This window comes from Haemaphysalis longicornis, unplaced genomic scaffold, assembly GCF_048455015.1.
Source record: "Haemaphysalis longicornis isolate Haplotype H1 unplaced genomic scaffold, Haemaphysalis longicornis Haplotype H1 scaffold_9, whole genome shotgun sequence".
Taxonomy (NCBI): domain Eukaryota; kingdom Metazoa; phylum Arthropoda; class Arachnida; order Ixodida; family Ixodidae; genus Haemaphysalis; species Haemaphysalis longicornis.
The window spans coordinates 18,808,442-18,834,246 of NW_027526460.1; the positions used below are offsets into that span (position 1 = coordinate 18,808,442).

At 49.2% G+C, this 25,805-nt stretch overlaps 2 protein-coding genes across 2 annotated transcripts in view; one reads left to right on the plus strand and one right to left on the minus strand.

Annotated features, from left to right (window-relative positions):
* Window positions 1–25,805, minus strand: part of LOC144152252 (uncharacterized) — a 253,626-nt gene that overhangs the window by 87,370 nt on the left and 140,451 nt on the right. The gene's annotated exons all lie outside the window — the stretch shown is intronic.
* The window catches only part of LOC144152253 (uncharacterized), a 30,243-nt gene that overhangs the window by 1,961 nt on the left and 2,477 nt on the right, over window positions 1–25,805 (plus strand). Inside the window, exon 2 of the mRNA XM_077683487.1 lies at window positions 4,275–4,537. Coding sequence (XP_077539613.1) covers window positions 4,275–4,537 — 263 coding nt within the window. The remainder of the gene's footprint in view (window positions 1–4,274; window positions 4,538–25,805) is intronic.

Here is a 25,805-nt window from a genome sequence, read left to right on the forward strand (position 1 = left end):
GTACAGATGGCTCGAACGCTCCGAACTGTTCTTGGATGCCCAGTGTTGCAAGAACCACATTTCTTGTCTACGTGTTGACGCTACACAACTTTAGTTACGTTTCCCAAGGCTCCACTTTCCTCCAGGTTCAGAATTATCACGCGCGACTAAGGTTCAGCGTTCGCCGATGGCGTTTCGTCGGCCTTCGAGTGCCGGTGGTCGTTCCGGAAGGCGCGTCGTCACGCCCGGACGTAGTGTGCATAATAACGTCGACACCAGGAATGCAAACACGCGCGGTGCGGCAGTCTGTAAGCCATCTCCGCCGCCGCCGCCGCACCCTTACAACACTTACGAAGACTTTAGCAGACGTTGGAATGTCAGGACATTCCCCATCTCTGAAACCAGAGGAAGAGGGCGCACGCCTTTTGGCAACGTCGGCCGTGGAAGGGGCTGGGCACCAGGGGCCCGAGAACCGGCCGCGAATAACAGTTCCATGCACGATGGGCAGGCCAGAAACAAAGGTCTTCTCATGCTCGTGCAACCGAAGATGGGTCAAAGTATCGAGTCCTTCACCCCCTCGGCGTTCTACGAAGCTGCGTGCGACGTGATCGGAAGGCCCCTTGGTTCCCGCGTTACTTCGCGCGGCGGTCTGCTCGTCGAAGTCGGCTCCGCGGAGGCCGCCAGGAAGCTTCTGAAGAGAGAGACGCTGTGTGGCATCGCCGTCGACGTCAGCATCCCGCGCAGCTATCAGTACAACGTCGGGCGCATCAGCGGCGTCACCAAGTGGTACACGGACGAAGAGATCGCCGACCAGCTAAGCTCTCAGGGTGTCATCCAGGCGAGGCGAGTGAACAGCCGCGTCAAGGATGAAACGCCAGAGTCCGAGCCACGACTGGAGCCCTCGGACGCAGTGGAGCTCGTCTTCATGCCGAGCGACGAACGGCCTCAGCGGGTGACGCTGGCCGCGATCGAGCACGACGTGGAGGACTGCAACGTCGAGGTGCCGCAGTGCTTTCACTGCCAGAGAATGGGCCACGTCTCGAAGCACTGCCTCTACAACACGCGCTGCGGCCAGTGCGGCGGACCCCACCCGACTGAGGACTGCACCGCCGTAGGCACCGTCCGCTGCGCGAACTGCGGTCAGGGACACCTCGCCACCTTCGAGAACTGCCCCGCTCGCCTGAAATTCGTACGGCCCTCTTTACGGGGCCCGGAAGCCGGCAATGAAGAGAGCAATTCGGGTGTCTCGAAGTCATGAGTCGTACAAGTTTGCCGCCATGGATGGTTTAGCATGAGGGCAGTGAACAAATGGGGAAAGCAAGAAAAAATGGAAGCATACGCGCCCTGCACAGTTTCTTTACTAGTGCTCTATACAAATTTAGCATACGGTCACACCGACTAAACAAGAATGACCTTTCTGGACTGTGCGCCACATAGGCATATATGTTACTGAAATGTGCTATATAGATGCGAAAATGTGACGCATGGTGGTTTATTGTTGGCACAAAAGAGGATATTTTATAACAGAGTGTAATATTAACTGGCAGTGGGGCCTATTTAGCGTGTGGGCACCCTTTATAGGAGTCGGTGACGTGTTTTCTGTTGCACAACTCGAAAAGCCACCCATCCGGTTACCGCCAGTTAAGGAGGCTGGAGAACAAAGGTAGAGCCAGTGGGGTTTCTGCAGTTGGTGCCTATTTTTGTATGGGTGTGTGGGCTCTTGCAGCACACATACAGGCGATGCTTGTAAAACAAAACTGAACACAAAAGATTTTGGGAGTTACTGAAATCAGGTTCACATCCTGAAGCCAAATAAATTTTCCACTGTGCACAGGTACTCAAGCCTCACGCACCTCATAAATTTCATAAACTCGGACTAGTTTGTTTTATGACGAGAACAAAAAGAGCGAAAACTATAAAAACTGTACTCTAGTTTACTACAGACCGATACGAAATTCAATGTAACGATATTACATCATCAGCATACGATTTTGCCACCGTCATCATATGGGACAGCACAACAGGAGTTCGGCCAGTTTGCCAGGCATAGAGCTTCTGGCCCTTTCTATCAGGGAGACTTAAGTGTAGTCTAACTGGCAGAGATCTTGTGTCTAGCCTTACGGGTGTCGAACTACATCACCCCTAAATGGTATTCTTGATTTCAAAGTTCATTATTGTGAACAGCTGTTATATCTTTACGACTAGGATGAGACCGCTTGGAACTTTTAACGGTTCGGTCCCGTGGAACGTTTTTATTTTCCCCGCGAATCTTATCACCAAATTTAATTTATTGCAATGTAGTCTGCTTCCTTAGCCAACCAACTGCAAATGACGTTGAAGAGTTGCTTCGCCTTTGTTCCGTCCAATTTCGCCATGCTACGCCGTACCACCCTCAAACAAATGGACTGACGGAACGCACCAACCGCACGTTAGCGAGCATGTTATCTATGTATGTCAGCTCGGGCCACAAGAATTGGGACGATCTGCTACCATTTATCACATACGCGTACAATACTGGGAAGCACGAAACAACCGGCTACAGCCCCTTCTTCGTCCTTTATGCCCGGCAGCCCGGTAGCTGTCTCGACACGATTTTCCCTTTCTTCAACCATGCCGATCCTTCCTTAGCTAGGACGCTCTGCCTTGCCGAAGAAGCACGTCGGCTTGCCCGCCTGCGAATCCTGGCCTCCCAGAAGCGCTCTAAGCAGCGTTACGACAGTCGTCGGCGTGATGTAACATACACACCGGGTGATTTAGTGTGGCTTTGGACACCACTGCGTAAGCGCGGCTTGTGTAAGAAGTTCCTGCCTCATTACATGGGTCCGTTTGTTGTGCTACAACGTCTCAGCGATGTCACATACGTCGTCTCGCGATTGACATCGACTGGCGGATAGAGCAAAAGAACGCAAGTAGTCCATGTTGCCCGGCTCAAACGTTGTGAAGAACGCTCCACAAGCTGACTCGCCCTGGGGGCTTCGTCTGCGACGGGGGAAATGTTACGCACGCCATCAGTGCCGTATATTCGTGGATGCGTTTATTACATTTCAACGGTCAACCAACCATCTGAGCAAGCTGATTGGAAGAAGAGGAGAACGAGGTTGCACTCCGGCTTGGCACCATCATTCACGGACCGCTCTACCATCTACGCTCGTCCTACACCGTCCGACCTCACTGTAAATAAATATACTAGAAACAAATAAATATTGTGCAAATATACTCACATAACAATATATATACTAGAGGGAAATCTGGCGCCATGCACTGTCTAGGGGAGCCGCGCTTCAGCGACCGTTCCATCATGTACCAGGCAGGCACGTTCCACTTGTCCTTGACATGGCTCATGAACAGGCTGGAAAGTTGGCTCTGGCTGCAAAAAAGCAACAATATTACTATAAAAGACTATTCAAATTTGTTCTGTTAGTATAAAATTGAAGCTCCAAAAAGATGTATTTGTCAGTGATTATTTAGAAGCCTCATGCACAATGAACAAGAAAAAGATGTTACCTTTTTGGCTTCGAGACAAAAAAGAAGCCACAGCATAAGCTCAGCCAAGTAGGCGAGGAACGTCGCTAGCTGCAATGGCGCCGCCAACGGCGGCCCGCTATTGCAGCGCCAGATTTCCCTCTAGTGTACATTAGTATGAAACTCTATGGGAGGGATTGACGAGGAAGCAACTGTGTCGACAATCAAATAATCTCCTTCTATAATTCGTTCCAAATCACTAGAGAATCTTCTAACGATGCACCATGCATAAATGGCTGATGCTCTTTACATGAAGATCCGCCATTTTGCAATGCACCTGAAGAAAAGAACAAATACAGAAAACAATCCGAAGGTTATCTGGAGTAAGCCCACTGTATCCCGTGGTTTTATCGTTTAATTTGAAATTTATTTCTGTTGTCGTTTAAGCTCTGTTCTCATCATGTTCTCTCCTACTTGTTTTGGCGGTCCTGCTCCAATAAAATCCCGCATGCGCTACTGGGTGCAGCCTTGTTGTTACAGTACTGTGCCTAGGCCATGTGAGAAGTCACTGCTGTGTGTTTCATTTTCGCGTGCTGTCGTCCAAAGTTGAGCCCATGTTGCGCACGCCTCTCCGTGTAACGCCTGTCACATTTCTTCCCGTAAAGCTAGCTCCTTGTTAAAGCAGAGTGTATTTACTGGCTAAACCGGCAGATTGGGAAAAGCTTGCGCTGAAATGCACGCGCGAAGTTCGAATTTTGGCGGGAACAATGACCGACACCTGCGCCGTCGACCCTCTTTCTGTGGGCCCGTCCCTCTTGGACGTCGTTCCGCAGGAGGAAATGCCCGTTGCGGTGTCGGCACCTCGGCGGCCCTACTCTTTCAGCTACACGGCGACGGACCCTCGGGACGGCTCGTCGCACGGCCGCTCTGAAACAGCCGACGTCACGGGCCGCGTCACGGGCTTCTACACGCTGCGCACGGCCGACGGACGCAGCCGCCGTGTCAACTACGTGGCCGACGAGAGGGGCTTCCGCGCCGAGGTGCTCACCAACGAGCCCGGCACGGCCAGCCTCAGCCCCGCCAACGTCGTCTTCAGGTGAGAGAGCACCCCCAGGCAGTTCCGTTTATGGAAGAAGCGAAGTGCTAAGCGCCTGCAAATGCGAGATGCTCAAGCACGTCGAAGAACACATGCGTAACGTAAATTATTTCTCGGGAGCCTAATGCGCCATGCCGGGATGCGCCTCAGGTGTAGCTCCGGAACACTAATCAACAAATTCGATTTTACGGATGCAGTTGTCGATATATATGGGGCACTTCTGTAGAAGGTACTTTTTCTCAGCGAGTGTCTTTCACAGTGCGTTCGTGGCCGCGTGCCCATCACCGTTTGTCCGACACTGTATCGCGGCGAATTCGCCAGCGAGCACAGGTCAAGAAAAAAAAAAAATATTTTGCCAGTTGGGAAGTTGGCAAGTCATGGTCGGGCTTCTCTGATCACGAGGCAGGAACCATAACCACTTCTGCCACAAGCCGACGCGGCGGGTTATGTATGCGGGGCCACGGTAGGTGGCAGAGATTAAATACGCCATGTGTTCTATAGATTTCGGAGCAACTTGAAGTATAAGAACAGAAAAGAGAACAGCCTTTTGTCGTGACTTTTTGAAGCCGGGTCCAGCTGATTGGTTCTGCCTTAGCATATAGAGCGATTGCACCAAGAGCTTGGATAGGTGCCAGTTGTTTCTCAACTGCATACATTGCTTGCATCGAGCTTGTAAATGGGAATTCCTGGCAGAAAATTTTCAAATCGAAGCTTTCTATGCGTCACGTTCGCTGTAGATCGCAACACCAAAACGCACTGCGGGGAAGTCAACTTTACACAATGGGCTTACACAAACATGACGATTACGATGATGATCCCGATGAACTGCGAAGCGCCTCAAAAAAAATTTCTTACATTGGTCGGAATCGAAACTGGTTCCCTCCCGTTATGAAGCCGACGTCTATCCGATTGCGCCAATCCGACAGGGTCGAAGCAGTTCGGATTTCGGACTTAGCCTCAGGCTTCATGCCAGAAAGCTTCGCGTTTTAACCATCTTTCCCTAAAGAAAGGGACTTAAATTTCCTCCGATTTAATTTAATATTGGTCATGTCTACACCCTGATTCCGCAATGCCTGCATGACTGCTGAGGTTTTAACTGAGTCAAATGCTTTCTCATAATCTATAAAGGCTATATATAGGGGCTGAGTATACTCAGCGCACTTCTCTATAACCTGATTGATCGTGTGAATATGGTCCATTGTTGAATAACCTTTACGGAACCCTGCTTGTTCATTAGGTTGACTGAAATCTAAGGTGGCAGAAACTTTGTTAGTGATTGCCTCTGTAAGTACCTTGTAGACGACTGACAGTAAGCTGATCGGCCTGTAATTTTTCAAGTCCTTCGTGTCACCCTTTTTATGGATTAGGATGATGTTCGCATTCTTTAAAGATTCCGGTACACTCGCGGTCATTAGGCATTGCGTACACAGGTTTGCCAGTTTTACTAGTACACTTTGCCCGCCATACCTTAAGAGGTTTGGTGTTATCTGATCCTCACCAGGTGCTTTGCCCCATTGAACGAGGGTGCTTTCCCCCTCGTATTTCGGTACTTCACACGTATGTGAAGCACGCGACAAATTTCAAAGCTAATCAAAAATGCTTGCGACCACACCATCCTCTTCACCGATTTTCTGGTTATGTCGAAAATAGTGCACCCTGAGTCTCCTACGCGGAATACAGCACTACTAGTTAGGTCACACAAGGTAGATGTATGTAACAAGGTTGGAAGAGGGGCAGATAGTCGACGTGAAGCTGGGAGGGAGGCAATAATCCAGATTGGTGACATCACCTCTGACACCATAACTCTTCCCTCTATAGGCACCCCACAAGGCGCAGTTCTGTCACCACTTCTTTTCAATCTTGCTGTGCTAAACATCCCTCGGCAACTTGCGCAGGTTCCCAATTTACGACACAGCATCTACGCCGACGATATTACCCTGTGGGCGTCAGGGGGCAGTGATGGCCAAATCGAAGACACCCTACAAACGGGTGCCCGAATCGTCACTGACGAAGCTCGCAAGGTCGGATTAGAATGCTCCCCCGCATAAATCACAACTACTTCTCCTTCCAGCTAAATCGGGTTCAAAAACGCCTCCCAGTATAAAAGTCCACGTGGGGGACGTGGAAGTGTTGGAGGTGCCTAGCATTAAAATTCTGGGCCTTACTCTCCAGCGCAACCGCGCCAACACCTGCTTTATAACTCAATTAAAATCCCAGGTAACTCAAACCATGGGTATATTACGCAGAATTTCCGCTCGCAACAAAGGCCTTAAAGAAGCAGAGAGAATCCGCCTTATACAGGCGTTTGTAATAAGCCGTATTACGTATTCTCTGCCATACCTAAATCCCTCTCAAGCAGAGTTGGCAAAAATTAATTGTCTCATTCGCCGGATATACAAGACGGCATTGCAATTACCCCACAGCACTCCCACTGCCAGATTAGAACAGCTGGGCGTTTACAACACTGCAGAAGAAATAGTCGAGGCCCATCAACTCAATCAACTTAAGCGCCTATCGACAACATCCACTGGTCGACAGATCATGCATAGATTAAACCTGCGAGCTCCGCTAATCACTGATCCCAAAGTCCCCATTCCTCCAAGCATTCATGCGCACCTCTGCATCCGCCCTCTCCCACGCAATATGCACCCAGTGCACAACAAAGCACGCAGGGAACAGTGAGCACGGGCCTTGACTGAGAAATAACCCATTAAGCCGAGCACCCTCTACGTAGACGCAGCAGACTATAGACATCACGACGCGTACGCTGTCACAGCAATATTCAGCCCTAACTCCCCACCCCTCACCTCCCTCACAATACGCACCCGTCATCCGGCAACGGCGGAGGAAGCGGCAATCGCCCTAGCACTAACGCAACGGCCAACCCCCACAATTATCATCTCTGATTCGAAAACGGCCATTCAAAACTTTGCCAGAGGTACCATCTCTCCTCAGGCGCTCCAAATTCTTGTTAAAATCCCCCTACCGACCCCGTGGAGCTGATCTGGACTCCTGCCCATACAGGGCTGGGGGGCAACGAGGCAGCCAACAAAGCAGCTCGAGAACTCACTGTCCGAGCAGGCACAAGCCTCGTACCCTTACACGGAGCCCGATCAGCCCGAGACAGCTTGCTTAGCTATCGGGAAATAACTGAGCATTACCGCCTCGCCCGCCGCATATTCCCGCCGGCTCATCCTACCCTCTCTCACTCTGAAGAACGCTTATGGCGCCTCATTCAAACAAACACTTTGCCCTGTCGCGCCAAACTGCACCTAATTCATCCCACACTGTATCAGTCCCCAACTGCCCCGCATGTGGCTTGAAAGACACCATCATCCATACCATGTGGGCATGCAACAACGACCCCTTCCCATTAATCCGTACCACCGAGCAATGGGAGGCGGCGCTGGGTAGCTCCGACCCGCAGATGCAAACTAGTCTGACGGAACGGGCTGCCTTGGTCACCGGCAAACTGCAACTACCGGTCACCGCCCCCTCCTAACTACGTATCGCAATAAAGTTTATTTCTCTCTCTCTCTCTCTGGGAGGGAGGACGCGTTGCGAAGCAATGCGGAAACGTCAGGCCAAAAGTCATCTGGAGTAGCGTGACGCGTCTATAGCCAAAGGTCACAAGCTCCTAGCTGCGCAAGGAAGGGTGAACGTGTCATTAGCGTTAACGCTTTTCGGCCTAGTCTGCAGCGGAGCAATTCACTACCTTGAATTAAAAATAAGCATGAGATTTCTTCCGAACTTCTAAAATAAAAATCTGATTTGTGATACCAGCTGGGCAAGCCTTTTAATCAAACAACCGTGTTGACGACCAATCGGACAACCATGATGCAATAGGTCAAACCAGAGGCCAATTTTAAACTTGATTATCTAAAAAAATTACCCCACCTTCCCGCGAGGGGAACCCTGTGGAGATGCGACGCATCTTGGGGGTTCACTTGGTGTTTCCGTTGGGTTGATTCTCTACTTGCGTGAAACGTGTGAGGAACGCGTATGATGTATTCTTCATTTCTTTGGCCGGTGATGGAACGACCGCGGCTATGACGCAACGTGGCGCGGCTATGACGCAACACAATCCAATCCAATCCAATCCAAGCCAAGCCAAGCCAAGCCAAGCCAAGCCAAGCCAAGCCAATCGAATCCAATCCAATGCCCCTCGCGAGAGAGTGTTCGCTATCGGAGAGGAGAGGGGGTGAGCGGCGGAGAGCGCAGCTCGCGCGGCGAGGAGAATGGGGAGGGGTGTGGACGGACAACAACGCCGTATGGAGGGACAAGGCGAGTGAATGAGATGCAGTCGCATATAATAGAGCCAAATTACTCCGTCCATACGCCTTGATTCATGCCTTACAAGTATCAGTTGCTGACTACACATTACTAAACGAAGTTCAAGAACCACGAAGGGTGATGGGGCATAAAAAAAATTAGCAGCGGCTTAGCTCGCCTATGCCAGGATATACGTAGGCGTGAGCTAAGGTTCCGCTCGTTATTCTTAGGTTTCTTGGTTGTCTAGGATTAGCATGATTATCGTGCTTACTGCTGCTACAACGATTTTCAATCCAATACAATTCAATACAATACAATTTATTCCAATTCAATCCAATTCAGTCCATTTCAATGTAATCCAATCCAGTCGTGGCGGTGGCGGCTCCGGTGCGCCAGCTGTGCGCCGTGAGACGTCACCGCTCCTCGCGCATGCGCTGCACGGCCCTCCAGAAGCCGCGCGAAACTGCTCACCCTCGGCCAGTGTAGCTCACGCTATAATATTGGCTACTTTCAACGCCGACGTGTAACGTGACATACCAAACGGCGCTGGCTGACTCACAGAATCACATGGTACAGCACGACAAAAAAAAAAAAAAAAAGAAGGGGGGGGGGGGGGCGAGGGACAGAGGTTTAAAGATTAAAAAATGACTGAAGCGTAAAGTGAAACCAACAAAGTTTGCTTCGCAGGGGTGTCGCCGATGAAGTCGAAGTGTCCGCAGCAGCACAGTATCTGCCGGCTTCGACCTGCAACCCGGAAGCATGCCAGACATTGCGTGCTCGTTGACTTCGTTTGGGGAATGTTTTTCCTCGTTTTCCTTTGCAACGCTCGCGCTGCCTGCCAGCCTACTTGAGAACAGCACAGCCGTAGAACGGCACGAGAGAATTAAAAACAGCGCCAGATATGATGGCGCGCAATGAAGGAAATCGCACACGTCACTGCGTACCCCGGCAGACAGTGTCGCGTCCCTTGACGACGGCTTTGGCGGCATGCGCGTTCGGACGATGGGAGCGGAAAGGAACAAGAGTTCGACGCTGATTTGATTGATTGATTGTAGGGTTTAACGCGCCGACGCAACGCAGGCGATGAGGCGCGCCGTAGTGGAGGGCTCCGGATTAATTTTGACCACCTGGGGATCTTTCACGTGCGCCGAAATCTCGTACACACGGGCGTTTTTGCTTTTCGCCTCCATCAGAAAAGCGGCCGCCGCGGCCGGGAATCGAACCCGCGACCTCGTGCTCAGCAGCACAACGCCTTAGCCACTGAGCCACCGCGGCGGGTACAAGAGTTCGACGCAACGGGGAGGTGCGGGGTCATCGGGCGGGCGGCATAAATTAGCACTGCCGACCGTTCGCACCTGGGCCCTTCTCCGCTTGCGAGTTGAGCGAACAGCGTCATTCGAGGGTCACTCGTAATGTTCGTTTGGGACTCGTTTAAATTCCGTGCATGGGGCTTAAAGGTCCAGGCGTTGTCGGGCAGTCAATTGAGGCAGGCAATTTCAAGGGCTAGAACTCCACGTAGAGAGAGAGAGAGAGAGAGAGAGAGAGAGAGAGAGAGAGAGAGAGAGAGAGAGAGAGAGAGAGAGAGAGAGAGAGAGAGAGAGAGAGAGAGAGAGAGAGAGAGAGAGAGAGAGAGAGAGAGAGAGAAATTCATTCCCTCTTGCCATGGGCACTTGTTATCATCCTTGAAAACTGTGTATTTGGCATCTCACTCAGGAGTAAGATGTTTTTTTTTTTTTTTTAGCGCTCATGCCCTCTACTAAATCATCCGTGTCCATGCAGTTTTGCTGCGGCCGCAACTACCCCGAGCTAACACTTGACGGACGCTTTCAGAGTTCTTGGTGGACGGCCAGAGATTTCATTTCCCACGAGCATTTCGTGCGGCATGCCTCCATTGCTTATAAGACTACGCTGACATCAGCATTAGCGCCATTAGCAAGGGCGGCATTGTTCCCAGGCATAGCAGAGAGCCCTGCTCTCCACACGCACGCGTCGCTCGCGCATCATTGCACGGAACTAGCGGAGTGCAAAAGCGCCCTTCTCACGCGGAAGCTGTTTAGCATGCGTGCCTCCCGCTGATGCGCCAGACAAGGTCGGGTCGTCACCCCAGCCGACGGCTCTCAGGGGGGGAAAAACGCGGGCGCACTGTGTGGCCGCCAAAGCCTGCGTCGCCGCCGCCGCGGGCGCTGAGTGACGGCTCCCTGAACGCGCAATCGTTTGCATCTTCCGTATCCATAAGGACACCCGTTTCTCTCCTCCGTCGAGCCGTGGACAAGCTGTTCACGCGTGTAATTTGACAGGATTCCTACCCGCCGTCTGTTCCGTGCTTTGCAATGTACTCGGCGACGTAAAGGCTCCTCCGCGTCGGATAATGGTTCGAGATGATGTTGCTCTTGTTCAACCACACTTGGTGCAGAATTGAAATTTGCTTGAAAAAACACCGTGGTCACTTCGGTGGGAAACGTTGTCTAATCACTTTATCAGGTTAAAGAAAAGATGTCGTACTCTGTTATGCATTCTTTCTTAATCTTACACGTTTACCCCCTCCCTTTCCGAGATGTGCGTTCGAATGGCTGTTTCGTGTGCTTCAAGGTTAGGCGCAGTGTTCACTGGCACCATCCGTCATGAATGGATTTGTAAACGACTGAAAATATCGATGTAGAATGTAAGCCCTGTCATCTAGGGTAAGAGCAGAGTAGGTTCAATTATTAAAACAGGTGCTGTTTTCTGCGGAGAGGGAAATTCGGGTGTTCAAAGGTAAGACCATTCGGACGGGTGTTTTAACGTCATTTCACTGGGATTCTCGACTCTGCCAAGCAATACCAGGCTCCTGTGGCGCACCTCATAACCACCCGAGTTTGTTAACACGCACCAACAGCGCCGTCTACGCGTTTTTTTCTATCTTTTTTTTGCATTTCGCTACCGGCAGACAAACCAGTGGCCTTACGCCTTGAGGCGTGACATTTCGTCTCGTATGCATCACCGCGACTAGTCTCATTCTGACAAGACTCATGTGCATTTATGATACAAAATGGTTTTCCCGCCTCCACAAATGCGTGACTCGCATCCTCACTTCGCCGCGGAAGTAACACTCTAGCAGTCCGCGGTCGTCCACAGCCCACTTCCGGCCATCACATCGTGCGTTTTCTAGAGCAACTCGCGGCTACGGGCTGCGACGTCCGCTTCCCCACTTACCTCGGACGCTGCCGAGGCGCGAGCAAAAGACAGCGCGACGTGCTCACCTTAGCCTTCGCTAAACGGGCGAATGAAAGTGGTCTGCTTTCATTCGTTACGCGCATTGCGACCCCGAGCACGCTCGTCTCGGTTTGCCGTGCGCGAATCCCAGCAATCAAGCCCGACGAAAAGGAGGACGGCGTAATGGCAATTGTCTCTCCTATATGAGTTTCACTTAGCGCTGCGTGAGACGCTCCGGCTCCGGTATGCAGTCGTGCTCCATTAGGGGTCATTCGCGGCGTCTGCCGGGCCGGCCGATGCCCGCCCGATAAGGCGGGATCGATCGGAGCGCCGTGCTGATGGATTTGCTCCGGGCGATCCGCACGCGCTTGCGTATACCCGTTCGCTGGCCAACTCGTTCGCGTCGCAATCGTGAACAGCACACGCCAGCGTTGTCACGCAGCGCCGTGCGCCTGCGACGTCGCGGGCGAAAGTTGAGGGTGCCGACAGCTTTGACGGCAGCCCGGGAAAGCTTGCAGAGTCCTTACCTATTCTTCCCAACTAGGGAGTAATCCTGTGCTTGTTTCATCTGTGGGCCTCTTCGATTATCAGTCCTGGATCGTCCGCGGACTGTCCGAGACGCGATCCGGTGCTAAATGTGCATGGATTTACCAGTCCTGGACGGTCCGCGGGTAGTCCAGGGACTGCGTTCGGGCCGGAAGTCCAGTACGAATACATGGGAAAATCTAGCGCCGGATCGCGTCTCAGACAGTCCGCGGACGATCCAGGACTGATAATCGAGGAGACCCACAGATGAAACAAGGACAGGATTACTCCCTAGTTGGGGGGAATAGGTAAGGGCTTCGCAAAGTTTGGAAAATGCTTCGCTTTTAAACGTGGAACGCGATAGCTTTATCGTGCCCGAACGGTGAAAACTTTCCGCTGCTGCTCGCGCGGCGGTTGGGGCAGCACGTTACGATACCGAGGGTTTTAGTGCGCGCCGTAAGGGGGCGCTACGGGATTTTTCGCTAAAACCAATTTCTCGCTCACGATTTTTCTCAGACATCGCGGGCTTTCGCGCAGCGCGTCCCTTAACGCTACACGTTAATATAGCGACACGTTATCGGTGTATTTTAACACGAAAGTGTTTTATTCCGGGGTCCACCAAGATCTGACTGACATCATATCCGTCACGGAAATGACATCGCCAGAAAAGGTTGCTTTGACGCGGCGGCGCCAGGATTAGAACTGGGGTCTCCGTCGCCGCAGCGGGAGGTGATAGATGATTCTCGTTTCCTTCAGAGTTTTCCGCGGTCCGACCTGCAGTGGAGGGAAGAAAATGGCTCAGATTTAAAACTTTTAAACCTAGTTGTCACGAGCGAAAGCATACTATGCACAGCGTTTCGTGAAAGTTTGCCTTTGCTTGGAATATCGCAGCATGGCATCTAGCTATATCTAATGGAGTACTGGATTCATCCTTTCACTTGCTCTCAAAGGCGCACACAGACAGACCAGCTGGCGCACCATTGGTGGCAAGGGTGAGGGACCAAGCGCCGGCAAAGCAGCGTTGTCATGTGCGTGCATCATGTGGTTCTCTAGTCTTCGTTCCTGTAAACACAGTCAGCGCAGCGTTTTCACATCATCATCATCATCATCATCATCATCATCCTTCTCAGGTCCACTGCAGGACCTGAGTAAACCTTCGTCTTGTCACGCCTGCACTGAACCACACGAACAGTCGCCCTAGTCGCCGCTGCCCGATAAGGTGCTGGCGAACCAACCTTTTTACCCTCTCCTAGTCACGAGGTACCGCAGCAGTGGAGCTTCAAGCAAGCGGAGCGTTAAGAAGGGCGCAGGTCGCGCACCTGCGGCTGAAGTTCATTGCGACGCGATGAATGACCTTGAAAGATTTAGCGTAGTAGATATCTCTCTAACTCTAAAAAATCATCCCCACCTTTGATGGAGTACCGCTTTTAACGAGTCAGTTTTCTGACCCGATGACTTTGTTATCACGAGGGTGTGCTGTACACGGTTCCCAGACAGTTTATCGAACGCCGTTTTATCGAACGCCGTTTTATCGAAAAAATGCCCGTTTTATCGAACGCCGTTTTATCGAATGCCGTTTTATCGAACCACCTACGTCCGTTTTATCGAAAGTGCGGTTTTGCGGCTTGCATTGTAAATTTCGGGGTTTATTTTGTTTAACTGGCCATCGCATTAACCTAACCTGCAGTAACCTTCCTCCTACATTCTCTCTGACGTGCATTACATAAAAAACCTATCTATATATGTTGACGCGCCTTTCCCGTGTTCGATCACTTTTGCTTTATTAAATTATTTTTATTTTTCGAGTCTTTATTGATTTCACTCAAGCATGTATGACCCCCTTGTTTATATTACAGAATTTGCCCCTATAGTACCAACCCGAACCCCGTGCGCAATATTCCTTAGATGTGTATCGGCGTGTTTAGGTTAGTGTTGAAAAATATATCCCTTGCGCCATGGTTCATCATTACGTGATCCAGAGTCTTGTACCCCACAATTGTTCTAGTCACGAGGTTTACCCGCGACTCCTACTCGGACCTTGGGGTCACACTGTTTGCATCTGGAGAAATGTTGGGCCAAGAACTTCTGAAAGATTAGTGCTATGTGACTGGAACAGGGGGGTTCCGACAGTGATAGTGAGACCCCAACAGAGGTGGTGGAGTCTAGGAGAATCGTCACAAGGGAACCTGTCACAGCCAACTCGTCATAGGTGAACTCGTCAAGTAGGACAAGTCGTCAGAGGTCATCTCGCACTAGGGAAACTCGTAAGCTAGTACAGCTGGACAATTGCCCATCCCATCACAATTTACGTTTTTTTGTTAATCATGCTCAAATAAAAAAAAAATACAGGATTTCGTATAATTTTCTACTTTTGCGTCAAAACTCTTAGCCCCTCTTTTGATTCACCAACCTTACGTTTTCGTGGTGGCCTTGGAGGAACACGCCCGACCAGGCAGCGCATTTTGTTGGTTTTTTGTGTGCCTTGTTCAGGTAATCGCACGGGCCATAGTATTGCTCTTTCTCATTTTTTAATTTTTCCATTTTTATTTAGAGGTAATCGGGTCACGACGCTGTATTTTGAGTAGACCTTCATGATTTCTCCATTTTCGGTGTTTACTATTTTTATCTCACTGTTTTTATGCCTTATGATAAAAAGGCAAGAGCATGCACCCCAGCATGTCTGCTGGGGTGCAACCAGAGGGAGATGAAAACGAACCAACCTGCAGTACGGTGACAATTTTGTACCTAACGTTTTTCTCGTTAGTTCATGCAAGGCAACGAGAACAGTAGTGCAAGGCTTGGTAACCTCTTAGCAACTGAACTCAGATACCATTAAGAATTAGGAATGCAGAAATCGGGAGAGACTTTTGCTAGCGTTCCAGTTAGGTTTTTGACATTGGACCCTCAAGCGCCAAGAAGTGCCTGACTTATGTATAACATACGCGGCGAAATAATTAGATTATGTGTCGACACAAAAGCGGTTTATACAAAAAGGTACGAAGCATATCGAGGCATTTTAATCAATACGCCACAATGCCGTGATATGCTTCGGATCAGAGGGGATAGAGACACAAGGAGATTCGTTATGGCAGTACCAGTTGCGCAATGAACACAGCAAAAAATTCTGGTGACATATTTTGCGCATCACAAAAACAAACAAAGAAAAACACGCAGGAAATAAAAGTCAACTAGAAGACAGACTATAAATGTTTTTAAATAGGCCTGCTGTGGAGACAAGATTTGCAAATTACATAGCGAGGAGGAAATTAAAAAAACGTACTGCAAATTATGTTACTCGAAAAGGCCGAGAAAAACACTTTCGATAAAACGGCTTCGATAAAACGTCCGTCGATAAAACGGCGTTCGATAAAACGGCGTTCGATAAAACGACTTCGATAAAACGGCGTTCGATAAAACGGCGTTCGATAAACTGTCCGGATCCCCTGTACACGCAAACATAAAACACATCCTCCTCGTTGTCCCTCTGCAGAGAGGTGTTAGGAGAAGAGAGCTTATGACTCCGCTACTCATGAATCCCCACCACCTTCTCACTTATTGTCCCTAACTGACGTTAAGGGTAGGCTACGATGGCGATGCGTCGGGCCGTAGGTACGAACGAACAGATGCTTGCTTTGAATTAAGCATACTCAACATTGTATAAGGAAATGATTTGTTTGAAATCAGGGTGCCTTATTATTAACAGACCCAGCTGTTTCCCCGTGTCCTTCGAATAAACGCGTTATATAATGACGGTGTTTTGCAACGACATAAACATTGCCGGATGAAATGGCATTTGAACAAACACCGTTCGGTTGGGAAATAGGCACGGCGGTTACAGCCCGCTCCCAAACATCTGGTGGCCTTGATTTGTGACATTCGGTAAAGTGGCTGCGAAGCAACTGACCACGGCGGCGGTCAGACCTGTGACGCAACAGAGGGAGCTAAGAATCCCTGGAGCCGGACAGGCCGCCATTGGAATCTGAACCTGGCAACGTTTAACGCGAGAACCTTATCTAGCGAAGCGAGTCTCGAGGTGTGTTTCGAGGAATTACAGGGCATTAAATTGGATATGGGTGTCATAGTGCTTAGTGCGTTTCGGGGAGGGGGGGGGGGGGCAGATGAGATTAAGAAGTTTGCGTGGATAAATTGGTCGCAGTTAGCACATGACCGGGCGAATTGGAGATTAATGGGAGAGGCCTTTGTCCTGCAGTGGGCATAGATAGGCTGGTGATGATGATGATGGTGGTGGTGGTGGTGGTGGTGGTGGTGGTGAATTTTCCAAAAAAGGAGATGGAAACAGGCGTCGAAAAACATCGAGACGGGAAGGGGGACAGGGAAGAGTCGCATGAATTCACTTTCGCTTCGGAAAAGCGATGTGGCGTGATATGTGTAACGTACAAGACGCGTTAAGTGTTGCCGGCAGTGGCAAGCATTTAACTAAACGCAAATGGGCAGATACAGCGCTTGTACTAATAAATTTCAAGGTTTCTGGTTAGTTAAAGCAAGGCCGGAATAACGCACTATTCCGGCATATTTATAGCAATTAATATGTTCTTTCATTATTCTTTTATACTAAATCAGTCACGCTACTGCTGGACCTTTTACGTATGAAATGTCAAAAGTGAATTGACGATCCTAATTTTAGTGTTGTTTCCTGGTGTAGCTGGCGACACTAAACGCGAAGGTCTAGAACCATTCTAAAATATCATTTGGTACCCGATAACTTGTAAAATGACGATGGACTTATTTTTATGCAGCGCTATCTGAGCAGGAGAGGTGTCACAAAGATCAACGTAATCAAGCCAGTGACGCCTATCTCCTACAGAGACTTGTTTTTCTTTTGCCTTCTTTTTCGAGGCGTGCAGATAAATGCCACTCGCATGAAAGGCGCGCACTGTTGAATGACTAAGCGCTGGCTATACTTGCAAGGTAAAAAATGGCCGCGTATCTGCTCCTTTCGTTGCAAATGTTGCCGAACGATGATGGTCGACTTTCGCCCCTGCCATTTAAAGGCCTCCCTTCTCTTTCCCGCTCACCTCTCATACTGTTCCTTTCCCGTCTCGTTCCTCCCAAGATAACACGCTAGAGGTTTGCTCTAATCAATTTAAATTTACCGCTTTCTACTGCTCCAAGTCGGGTGTATCAATGCCAGCGCTGCCGTACGTCGGAGACGTGCGTGAATCAACGCACCAGACTACAAGGTTTATAGAACCACGTTGCCCTACTCCACGAGCGTTCCAAGCGGAACGCGAAACCTATCTAGTGGAACCTTTCCTTGCTGTTGCCGTTTGATTTCTTAAATGCCGCAAGAAGGTAGCGCTGGCAACAGCAGGCGACGGTTTTCTGCTGTTGATATAGTATTTCATTTTCTATCGCAAAAACCAAACACGGCAAATATCACTTATATATTGATTTTGTAAAGGAAAGTTTGACATCCACCTTTCCTTTACAGAAACTTACTCCACCTTGGTGATTTCCCCTAAATCTGGTCGTTTAACTCATATATTGATTTTATGCCATATATTTGCGTAATGTATTGTTCTTGTCCAACAATGTTGACAAGTATGAACACTGACACCGGACTTAGACATTTAGATTTGGCTGTGAGTATACAAGACTATTTCGCAGCTTTCGTTTCACTCTGGCCGGGTGGCTGAATCGAGTCACAGACAGGCAGGAAGGCAAGCAGACAGACAGACACACCAAAATGTCTGCGTTTTAGTAGCCCGAGAAAGACTATCGTCTTTAAAAATCCGTGCATTTAATCCACGCTAAACTCACTGAGTCCTGTCGAAAACTCACTTCAAGCCACCGCGAAATCCTCTGAGGCGAGCCACTCCATCACAACAACGCACTCCATTCAGCCTTTCTTGTCTTTCGCACGTAGTGGTGATATGCATGAATAAACTAATCTCAAGGAGTCTGTTTCAAAAGAGCGGCCTGAGTCATCCGTTACGATGAGCAGGCTGCAGGTGCTTGCGCCCGCTTCCGGTCAAATGGGCTCTGATTCACCTCTCAACGCCCGGCCGCAGCGAAGAGTGATTTAAAATCCTCCTCGGCACGCAGATTCTTCTCCAAACACAATGGGCCGCCTAGCAGAATCGATGGCGATGCGGTGCCACGTCCGGTCGGCTCACAAACAACCCCGGAAACGAGAGGCCCGCCGCACTTCTCCGTGCACACCGCATGACTCGCCTTCGAGTGTAACTCGCGTGTGGTGTGCCACAAGGCTCGGATCTATGCCCTCTTCCTTTATTTCTCGCCCTTGGACTTCGTTCCGCGTGGCCGAGGTCTGAGAACTGTGGCGCAACCTCTGCAGGCGAGACAGTGTAACCGGCGGCGTGGCGTCGATCGCTTGTGGGCATGTTCGTGTTAGGGAAAGTATCGCGCTGCGTTTTACGACCCCTTACACTGTGGCTTTATAGCGGGGCTGGCCGCATTCTGAGGGGACTCGTAATAATAAAAGGCGACACTGCTGGCTTGTTTGACACAATGGCGTCCTTGCGTGCTGACAACTACGACTGAGGGAGAGAGAGAAAGAAGTAGAAAAAAAGAAAAGACCCAGTCAGTAACGAAAAGAAAGTGGCGGCTTGATACGAGCGATAAGTCCACGGTCCTGTTTTCCGCGCGCTTTCGTGATCATTGTTAGATATGCACAATGTGGGCGGCGATGAATAGACGACACTCCGCGGGGGCTCGTTAAATTTACAATCTGTGTATGTGCAAATGCACGTCTGTGTCGTCGGGCGGTGTGAAGCGGGGCGAACACCTCCGGCAGTAATTCTGCCTTTGTGCTGACGCTGTGACACTTGTTCGGGTTTTCCTATTGATGAGCAGCCATTATTTACGTCGCAGTGAAAAAAAAAAAAAAAAAAAAAAAAACGACCAAGTAATATTTAAGAGAGAAGAAAATGAATACACTTTCAAGTTCTTTTTTTATAAATTCAACGAAATAATCGCGCTTTCGAGGTTTGACACCGACTGCGATTCTACGAATGCGCTCATTCCCAGACTGTTCTTTTAAGTCAGTCAAGGAACAGGTACGAAAAAGAAGGTACACAGTCAGTAGAAAAGGGAGGTATATATCCTTAAACGGCCGCTGTCAGTGCGTCATTTCCTGTAGGAGCGTAATTCGCAGTATGCATGTGATAACCCGACAGGAGATTGGTGGCTGCCGTGAGAACGAAAAATGCCGGCAAATTCGGAGCACACCGATCTAGCACTGAGGTCAGCGAGCGGAAGAAGTTGGGGCAAAATAACGTATTCGTCACGAAGATGCGCTCAATGCAGGCTAATGCCGCACCTGTACAGAGAAGCGAGCGATGATCTGTGTCAGCCGTGCATAATGAGCTCTGCTTCATAAATTTATACTGCTAATATTTGAAACGGAACAAGGAGGGCTGAAAAGCAAAAAAAAAAAAAAACGAGATTCGTGCCCATTTACTAACCGGGAGGACTAATTCAAATAGAAATGAATGTTGTTTCTAAACGAAAAAGCGTCCACCGTGACTGCTCGGGGGCAGAGAGATTCTAGGACTGAGCGTCGAGTGCCAGCCAAAGAAAGCTCGAGTAGGAAATGCCCGGAGCAATTTAAGAGGCCGCAGTCGGTGTGGGTTACGCGGGATACGTGCCGTAGGGCGTACCGCATAGGGCTACTTTCATGCAGGTAACATCAAACGCAAATAATGCAACGGGGAGTAAGAAAATAAAACAGTGCGTCTTTAACACTTCAAACTACGTTTCGCATTAGTTTCAACGTCACTTCAGTCTGCTGATATACAAAGCTAGATAATAAGGTTTTCAAGATTCACTGCAAGAATCATTGTTATATATGTTTCTACTTTGATTGCTTTTATTTGTTGTTAGTCGCTTATCATTGGTGTTCATTTATTTGTACCACCTCTGCCATGATCATCTAAAAGATCGCAGTATCAATAAATACATAATTAAAACATTTATTATTTCGTCTCCGTACGTTAAGGTGCAAAATTTTGTCCATAACAGTCCTTTGCCTGTGCATTGTACTCCCGCGAAAACGTTCTTGAAAAATGTTCTTCTCGCGAAAATAAAACTCCGGGAGAAATCTCATTACAAAAGAATGTGAGACACTGGAAACGCACTTTAAATTAAAAAGAAAGAGAAATAGTCAATCGTGAGCGCTGTCTCCGGACTTCAGAGACCAATCTATTTTTATTCTTCGCCGTCCTCGCGGAATCGTTGTTGCGTTACGGAGTAGCGTCATCCGGTGCCGTGGCAATTCTCAAGCTATAATGCCACGTTCACTAAAGAAGCTATGCTGTGGGAACGCTGGCACAAGAAAAGAATGAACGGTGCCTGGCCAAGACCGGACGTCTGCAGAACGGAACAAATTCGCCACGCTCTCTCGCCGCGCGCCTGATTGAGCTATAAGACGCGGCGGTAAAAGTGAACAAAGCTTCGCGTATACGGAGGCCGCGAACAAGGCTACCTAACATCCGATAGAGTATTACTGCTTTCAACTCGTGTAGCCGGCGTCCTTAGCCACTTATTTTATATCGCCCTTGTCGGGTGCGTGTTGTTAGGAACAAATTGGATGGGCTTCTTTGGTTGGCCAGTAATTGCCGCGGCCGTGTGGTCGCGGTATAAAGAAAGTTCGGAGCTGGGTTTGTGGTTTTCAGGCTAGACGAAAACCCGTGCGCCAGGAGTGATCTAGTATGAATCACCAGGGCCAGAGTGGTTTCTATTGTATTCCTAACCACAAGAAGGCTTTGATAGAGTTGCGTTACGAACCCACGCTGACCTGCAACGGCACAATGATGCTGAGCTCAGATTGTTATTTCGAGTTCACAAGCTCGTTCATTAGACCATATGTACCGCAAACTCATCTAGAGAATATGTTAGCACCGTATTTCGAACTCTTAGTTCAAGGTAAGGTGATACACGCGGAGTGATAAAAAGCACTTTAACAGGGTCATGCCTCTCCGTAGTGCACCTTGCTTCTTTTCTTGTATTTCCATCCCTCGTTTTTAGGCAGCACTCTTGAACACTTGCTTTGCGCAAGCTTATAATGAAAATGAGTGTGTCTGAATTATTTTGCACCACTCCCACCGTTCTGCAATGCTGGAATCACTGTTTGTGAAACATTGCGTTTAATACTTGATACCGAAATAAAATTAAATGGAGTTTGAACTGGGGTTACTTTTTTGTGGAAGCAGGGAGGGGGGGCTACTGGGTTGAAACTACGATGCCAAGCCTCCGACGCTTTAGAGTAGTTTTGAAGCCAAGTTAAGTAATAAAACCGTAGGAGTCGGTTGAGCGTTCACGGGCGCTTATTGTTGTGAAAATTTCAAGCCAACATCACGCTTTTGTACTCTTTGTAAACTCGCGCGTGGATTTTGTTATCAACTTTTACTGAACATGGCTTGGCTGCTGTACTATGTCCGCTTGCGTTATCCCCTTCTGATGCTTCGCAAGGTAGGAAAAGAGATGTGCACGGATTGACCAATGCTCTGAATCGTCACGAACCCGCCGAGAAGAAAGCAAAAATGAAACTGGAGGCCGGTAATGAAAAACGTTGAGGACGCGGGCCGGAGAATTCTTCCGTCGCAAAAACTTCCGCGAGAACATGCAACGCACAAACAAGCACACAAACAAGAAGCCAGATGGGCAGAAAGGACAACAGATTTATTATCCCGTGACATCGGAGGCAGGGAACGATGGACTCAGTCAAACAATGCTTCTCCTGCGGCGGCCTCAGCCTGCATGCCGCGCCCACCTACGGCGCATTCGATCAGTTGGATACACGACGCGAGAGCGTTGACATTGTGGCGTAATATTTTTGCATCGCACCCGAGAAAGCCGCGCCGCGCGCGTCAAGCGAAGAGCCCCGAAACCGAATATCCTCCCGAGGGATTACCCACTCCCCGCGACGTCGCTGCTAGCTGTCGCAGGTCGCTTGCCGTCTCTACGAGTGTCGCCGAGGAATCCGTCGGCCTCCGAGCGGCCGAGCTATAGGATGGCACCGCGTTCGTGCGACTCGCGTTTTCTCTTAAACTCGACCCGTTTTGTTTTCTTTCAATTTAGCGACGCTCATCGTCGGTTTGCGTATAATGCGATGCAGGGCGGCCGGGCATCGCGAGCACAAAGGCTGCAACACGACGGAGAGGCGCGTGACCGGAGTATTTGACGCGCCCGCTTTTTTTAAGGGCAGTAGGCTCACGAACGGAAGTGCGACCTACAATGTGCCAGTCAATATGGTAAACAGTCGTGCGCTTCCGAAGAACCACGCTTCTCTTTTTCCCTTCTTACTTTTTTCCCCCTTCATTCCCTTCCTTTTTTTGCTTTCGCGTCCGGCGTGCGCGCTGTGGTGCTCCGGGCCCGTCCGTCGTCTTCGTGACTCGGCGGCGGCCAGCGCTTGGAGCGCGCCGCTATGACGCCGCTGTCAATCACGTGCGGGCCGCTGACGCGATGCGCGCGCAGTGGTCATGGGGTCCGGTTGCCTCAAGCTACCTGCATTCCGCAATGGTGTGTAGACACGGGAGGGCTTGCGAAAACATCGCCTGTTGTTAAACAAAACTGAGAGAGGCAGGTTAAACGTCAACGATTACTGGTTAATTAGCTGGAGGTGAGCGGAACGCTAAGGCTGTGTCGGTTGCCGGTTTTCTAAAACTGTATCGGCAGGGATATAAAATTTTGGCGCTGAAATTCGCTTCATTAAGGGTGAGGCCTCACGTGCCCATAGTGGGAAAAACCGGCGTTGTGTTGTTGATTTCCAGTACTTAGAATGTCCGCCGCTTTTGAGAATAAATAATAAAAAAAACTGTGGTTGATTTCTCTGCCGTAGGAATCAGTAAAATACGAAAATGAAATGGGCAGCGAAATCGGCAGCTGAGCATGATTTGCGGGTCAGCGGCTGTCTTGTGGGTGTGCTTGGCGAGCGACGTCCTGCTGGAGGGTCGCTTCGGCAAAGGTGTACTGGCGTGATTTCGGGGACTGATATGTCAGTGAAATCCGTATCGCGGCAGAAAACACTTTCGTGTTAAAATATAAAACCCGAAAACGAACAACCCAAAGTATAATGTATTGTTTGGTACGAAAGGTTGCCTTCCCCGCAAGAAGACCCTGTGTGCAAGGGTGCACCTTTTACAGGCCGCTTGCTTCGTTCTACTGGCGCCACTTCCCTGACATATATGACGACAGCGAAATCTTCGTGTATATGGAATAAAACACATTCATGTTAAAACGCACTTGAGTTTCTATGGGAATTGAACCCAGACCCCCAGAGAGTACGAGCTGAGGATTTTACTATTGCGCTACCACAGCCATTTTCCAGCGGCAGAACAAGAGCTAGCCTATTGCGGGCTGCGGGACAGGTGAACGTCATGGCCCGTAAGTAAGAGAGATAACCTCCAGGCACGGAGAACTCTTATTCTGGCGAAGCTGTGGCACGAAGTGTCGCCAGTCTTCCTGTCGAAATAACCCGCGCCAAAAGACGAGGAAACGACAGCGAAGAAGAAGAAGGCAAATAAGGTGTAGCAATAAAAAAATGTAGTTGATAAGAGGGCCGGATAATTATCTGTCGTCTTCAAAGCCGACCTAAGGGCCCCGAGGAATTTTTTTTTATTTTTTTGCTAATTTTAGGAAGACTGTCAAAGGAGTTCGTCTTGTGGACACGCCTATTGGGTCGACAAAGCCGGCGGATATATTCATTTTTTTTTTTTCAAGTATGAACTTGCAAGGCAAATCTTGCCATGCGCTCTTCGAATAGTAGAGCAGTAACGGTACTACGACGCCCACCCTAGCGAAATTTTGTGAGCATTTTATTAGAAGCAGAGCTGTTTAGGCCGACCTTTGTGCGTCCGTAGCCCCAAAAAACGTTGAAGCTTCAAGAAAAAAATGTGGTTAGGGAGGTCCCGGCAATCGAACCCGGGACCTTTACGCCGTGAAACCGGCAACATAGCCACTAAGCCACCCAAATGGCCCAAAGGAGCGAGGAAAGCACCGACGGGGAACAATAACATGTGCAGCCAATCGAAAAGAAAAAAAAATCTTCCCGTGGTCGCAATCGTTTGAGCAGGTTTCCAAGTTATCTAATGGGCATACAGGAGTAATTTTTGGCTGAGGTACTTTGCGACCCCTATACTCTAAGTACTGCCTGTGTTTGTTGACTACGTTCTGAAAGCATTTAAGATTTGGATTTTAAAAAATTGAAAAACGTGTTGTCAAGCACTTATCTTATCTCTTATCAAGCACTTCTTTATTGCTACGCCTTGTTGGTGCCTCCTTTCCCGTTTTTCTCCTTTGCTCATTTGTCGCGAATTACTTGGACAGGCGGGCGGAGTGACACTTCGCCCCACTACTTTGCGTGGTTGACGTTCACCTGTTTTACTCACGTGCCGCCACGTTAACCTGTCGCGTGGCACGCGCTAGACTAATTTGTAGCAAGCAGCAACGAATACAATAAAACAGCAGACGCGAGCAGTCAAGAAAGTAACTAAAAGCAATGGAAGAAATAGTCGATACAAAAAATTTCTTTTAATTAGAAAGCGACTATGTTGTTTTTTGATCACCGGTACTTATCGACGTTGCGCTAGCGTCGTTTTGAAGTTTAAAGAACAAAGCGGCCTGCATCGTGTCTTGTTGGGCTGTCTACCTTTGCCGTATTTGCGAAAATTGCCGCGGGGCACAATTGGATATTGGCAGCTGTTCGGTGCAGCCGTCCATTTTTTATCGAACGGAGTAATGGAAATGCGTTCAAAGACAACTTGATCGAGTATAGAAGTCGTAGGTAAGCATGCCACGTCTGTTTATCTCTGTTATTTCTTTTCGTGCGTTAATATTTAACCCGTAAGTGTTCCTTGTCTAGTACACGGCCGAAAAAGTGAGCCGCCCTATATCCGCAAAACAAATGTATATTGCGTCAAGTTAATACATGTGATTGGCATATAGCGCATATGTTGTTTATTGATACATACCTTTATATTTGACAGAAAGATCTGAAAAAAAAAAGAAATTAAGATATCTGAAAATGCTCTCCTTATGTACATAGGTAGATATAGCGTGACGCCCTATATCTACAAAATAAATGGATAACTGGTCCCGTTAGCACGGGTAATCGTTATAATGGAGACGCTGAAGATGTGCCGTCAGAATTGATTAAGCAGATTTGAACAAAAAAAATGGCGCAGCTTTAATTAGTGGTGCAAGGTTGGAGAAACGGCAGTGCTCGGGCTCGACCTAGCTTCTCCCCACACTTACAGCGGATCCCATGAGAGAGGGAGCAGAAAGAGCAAGTCTTTGC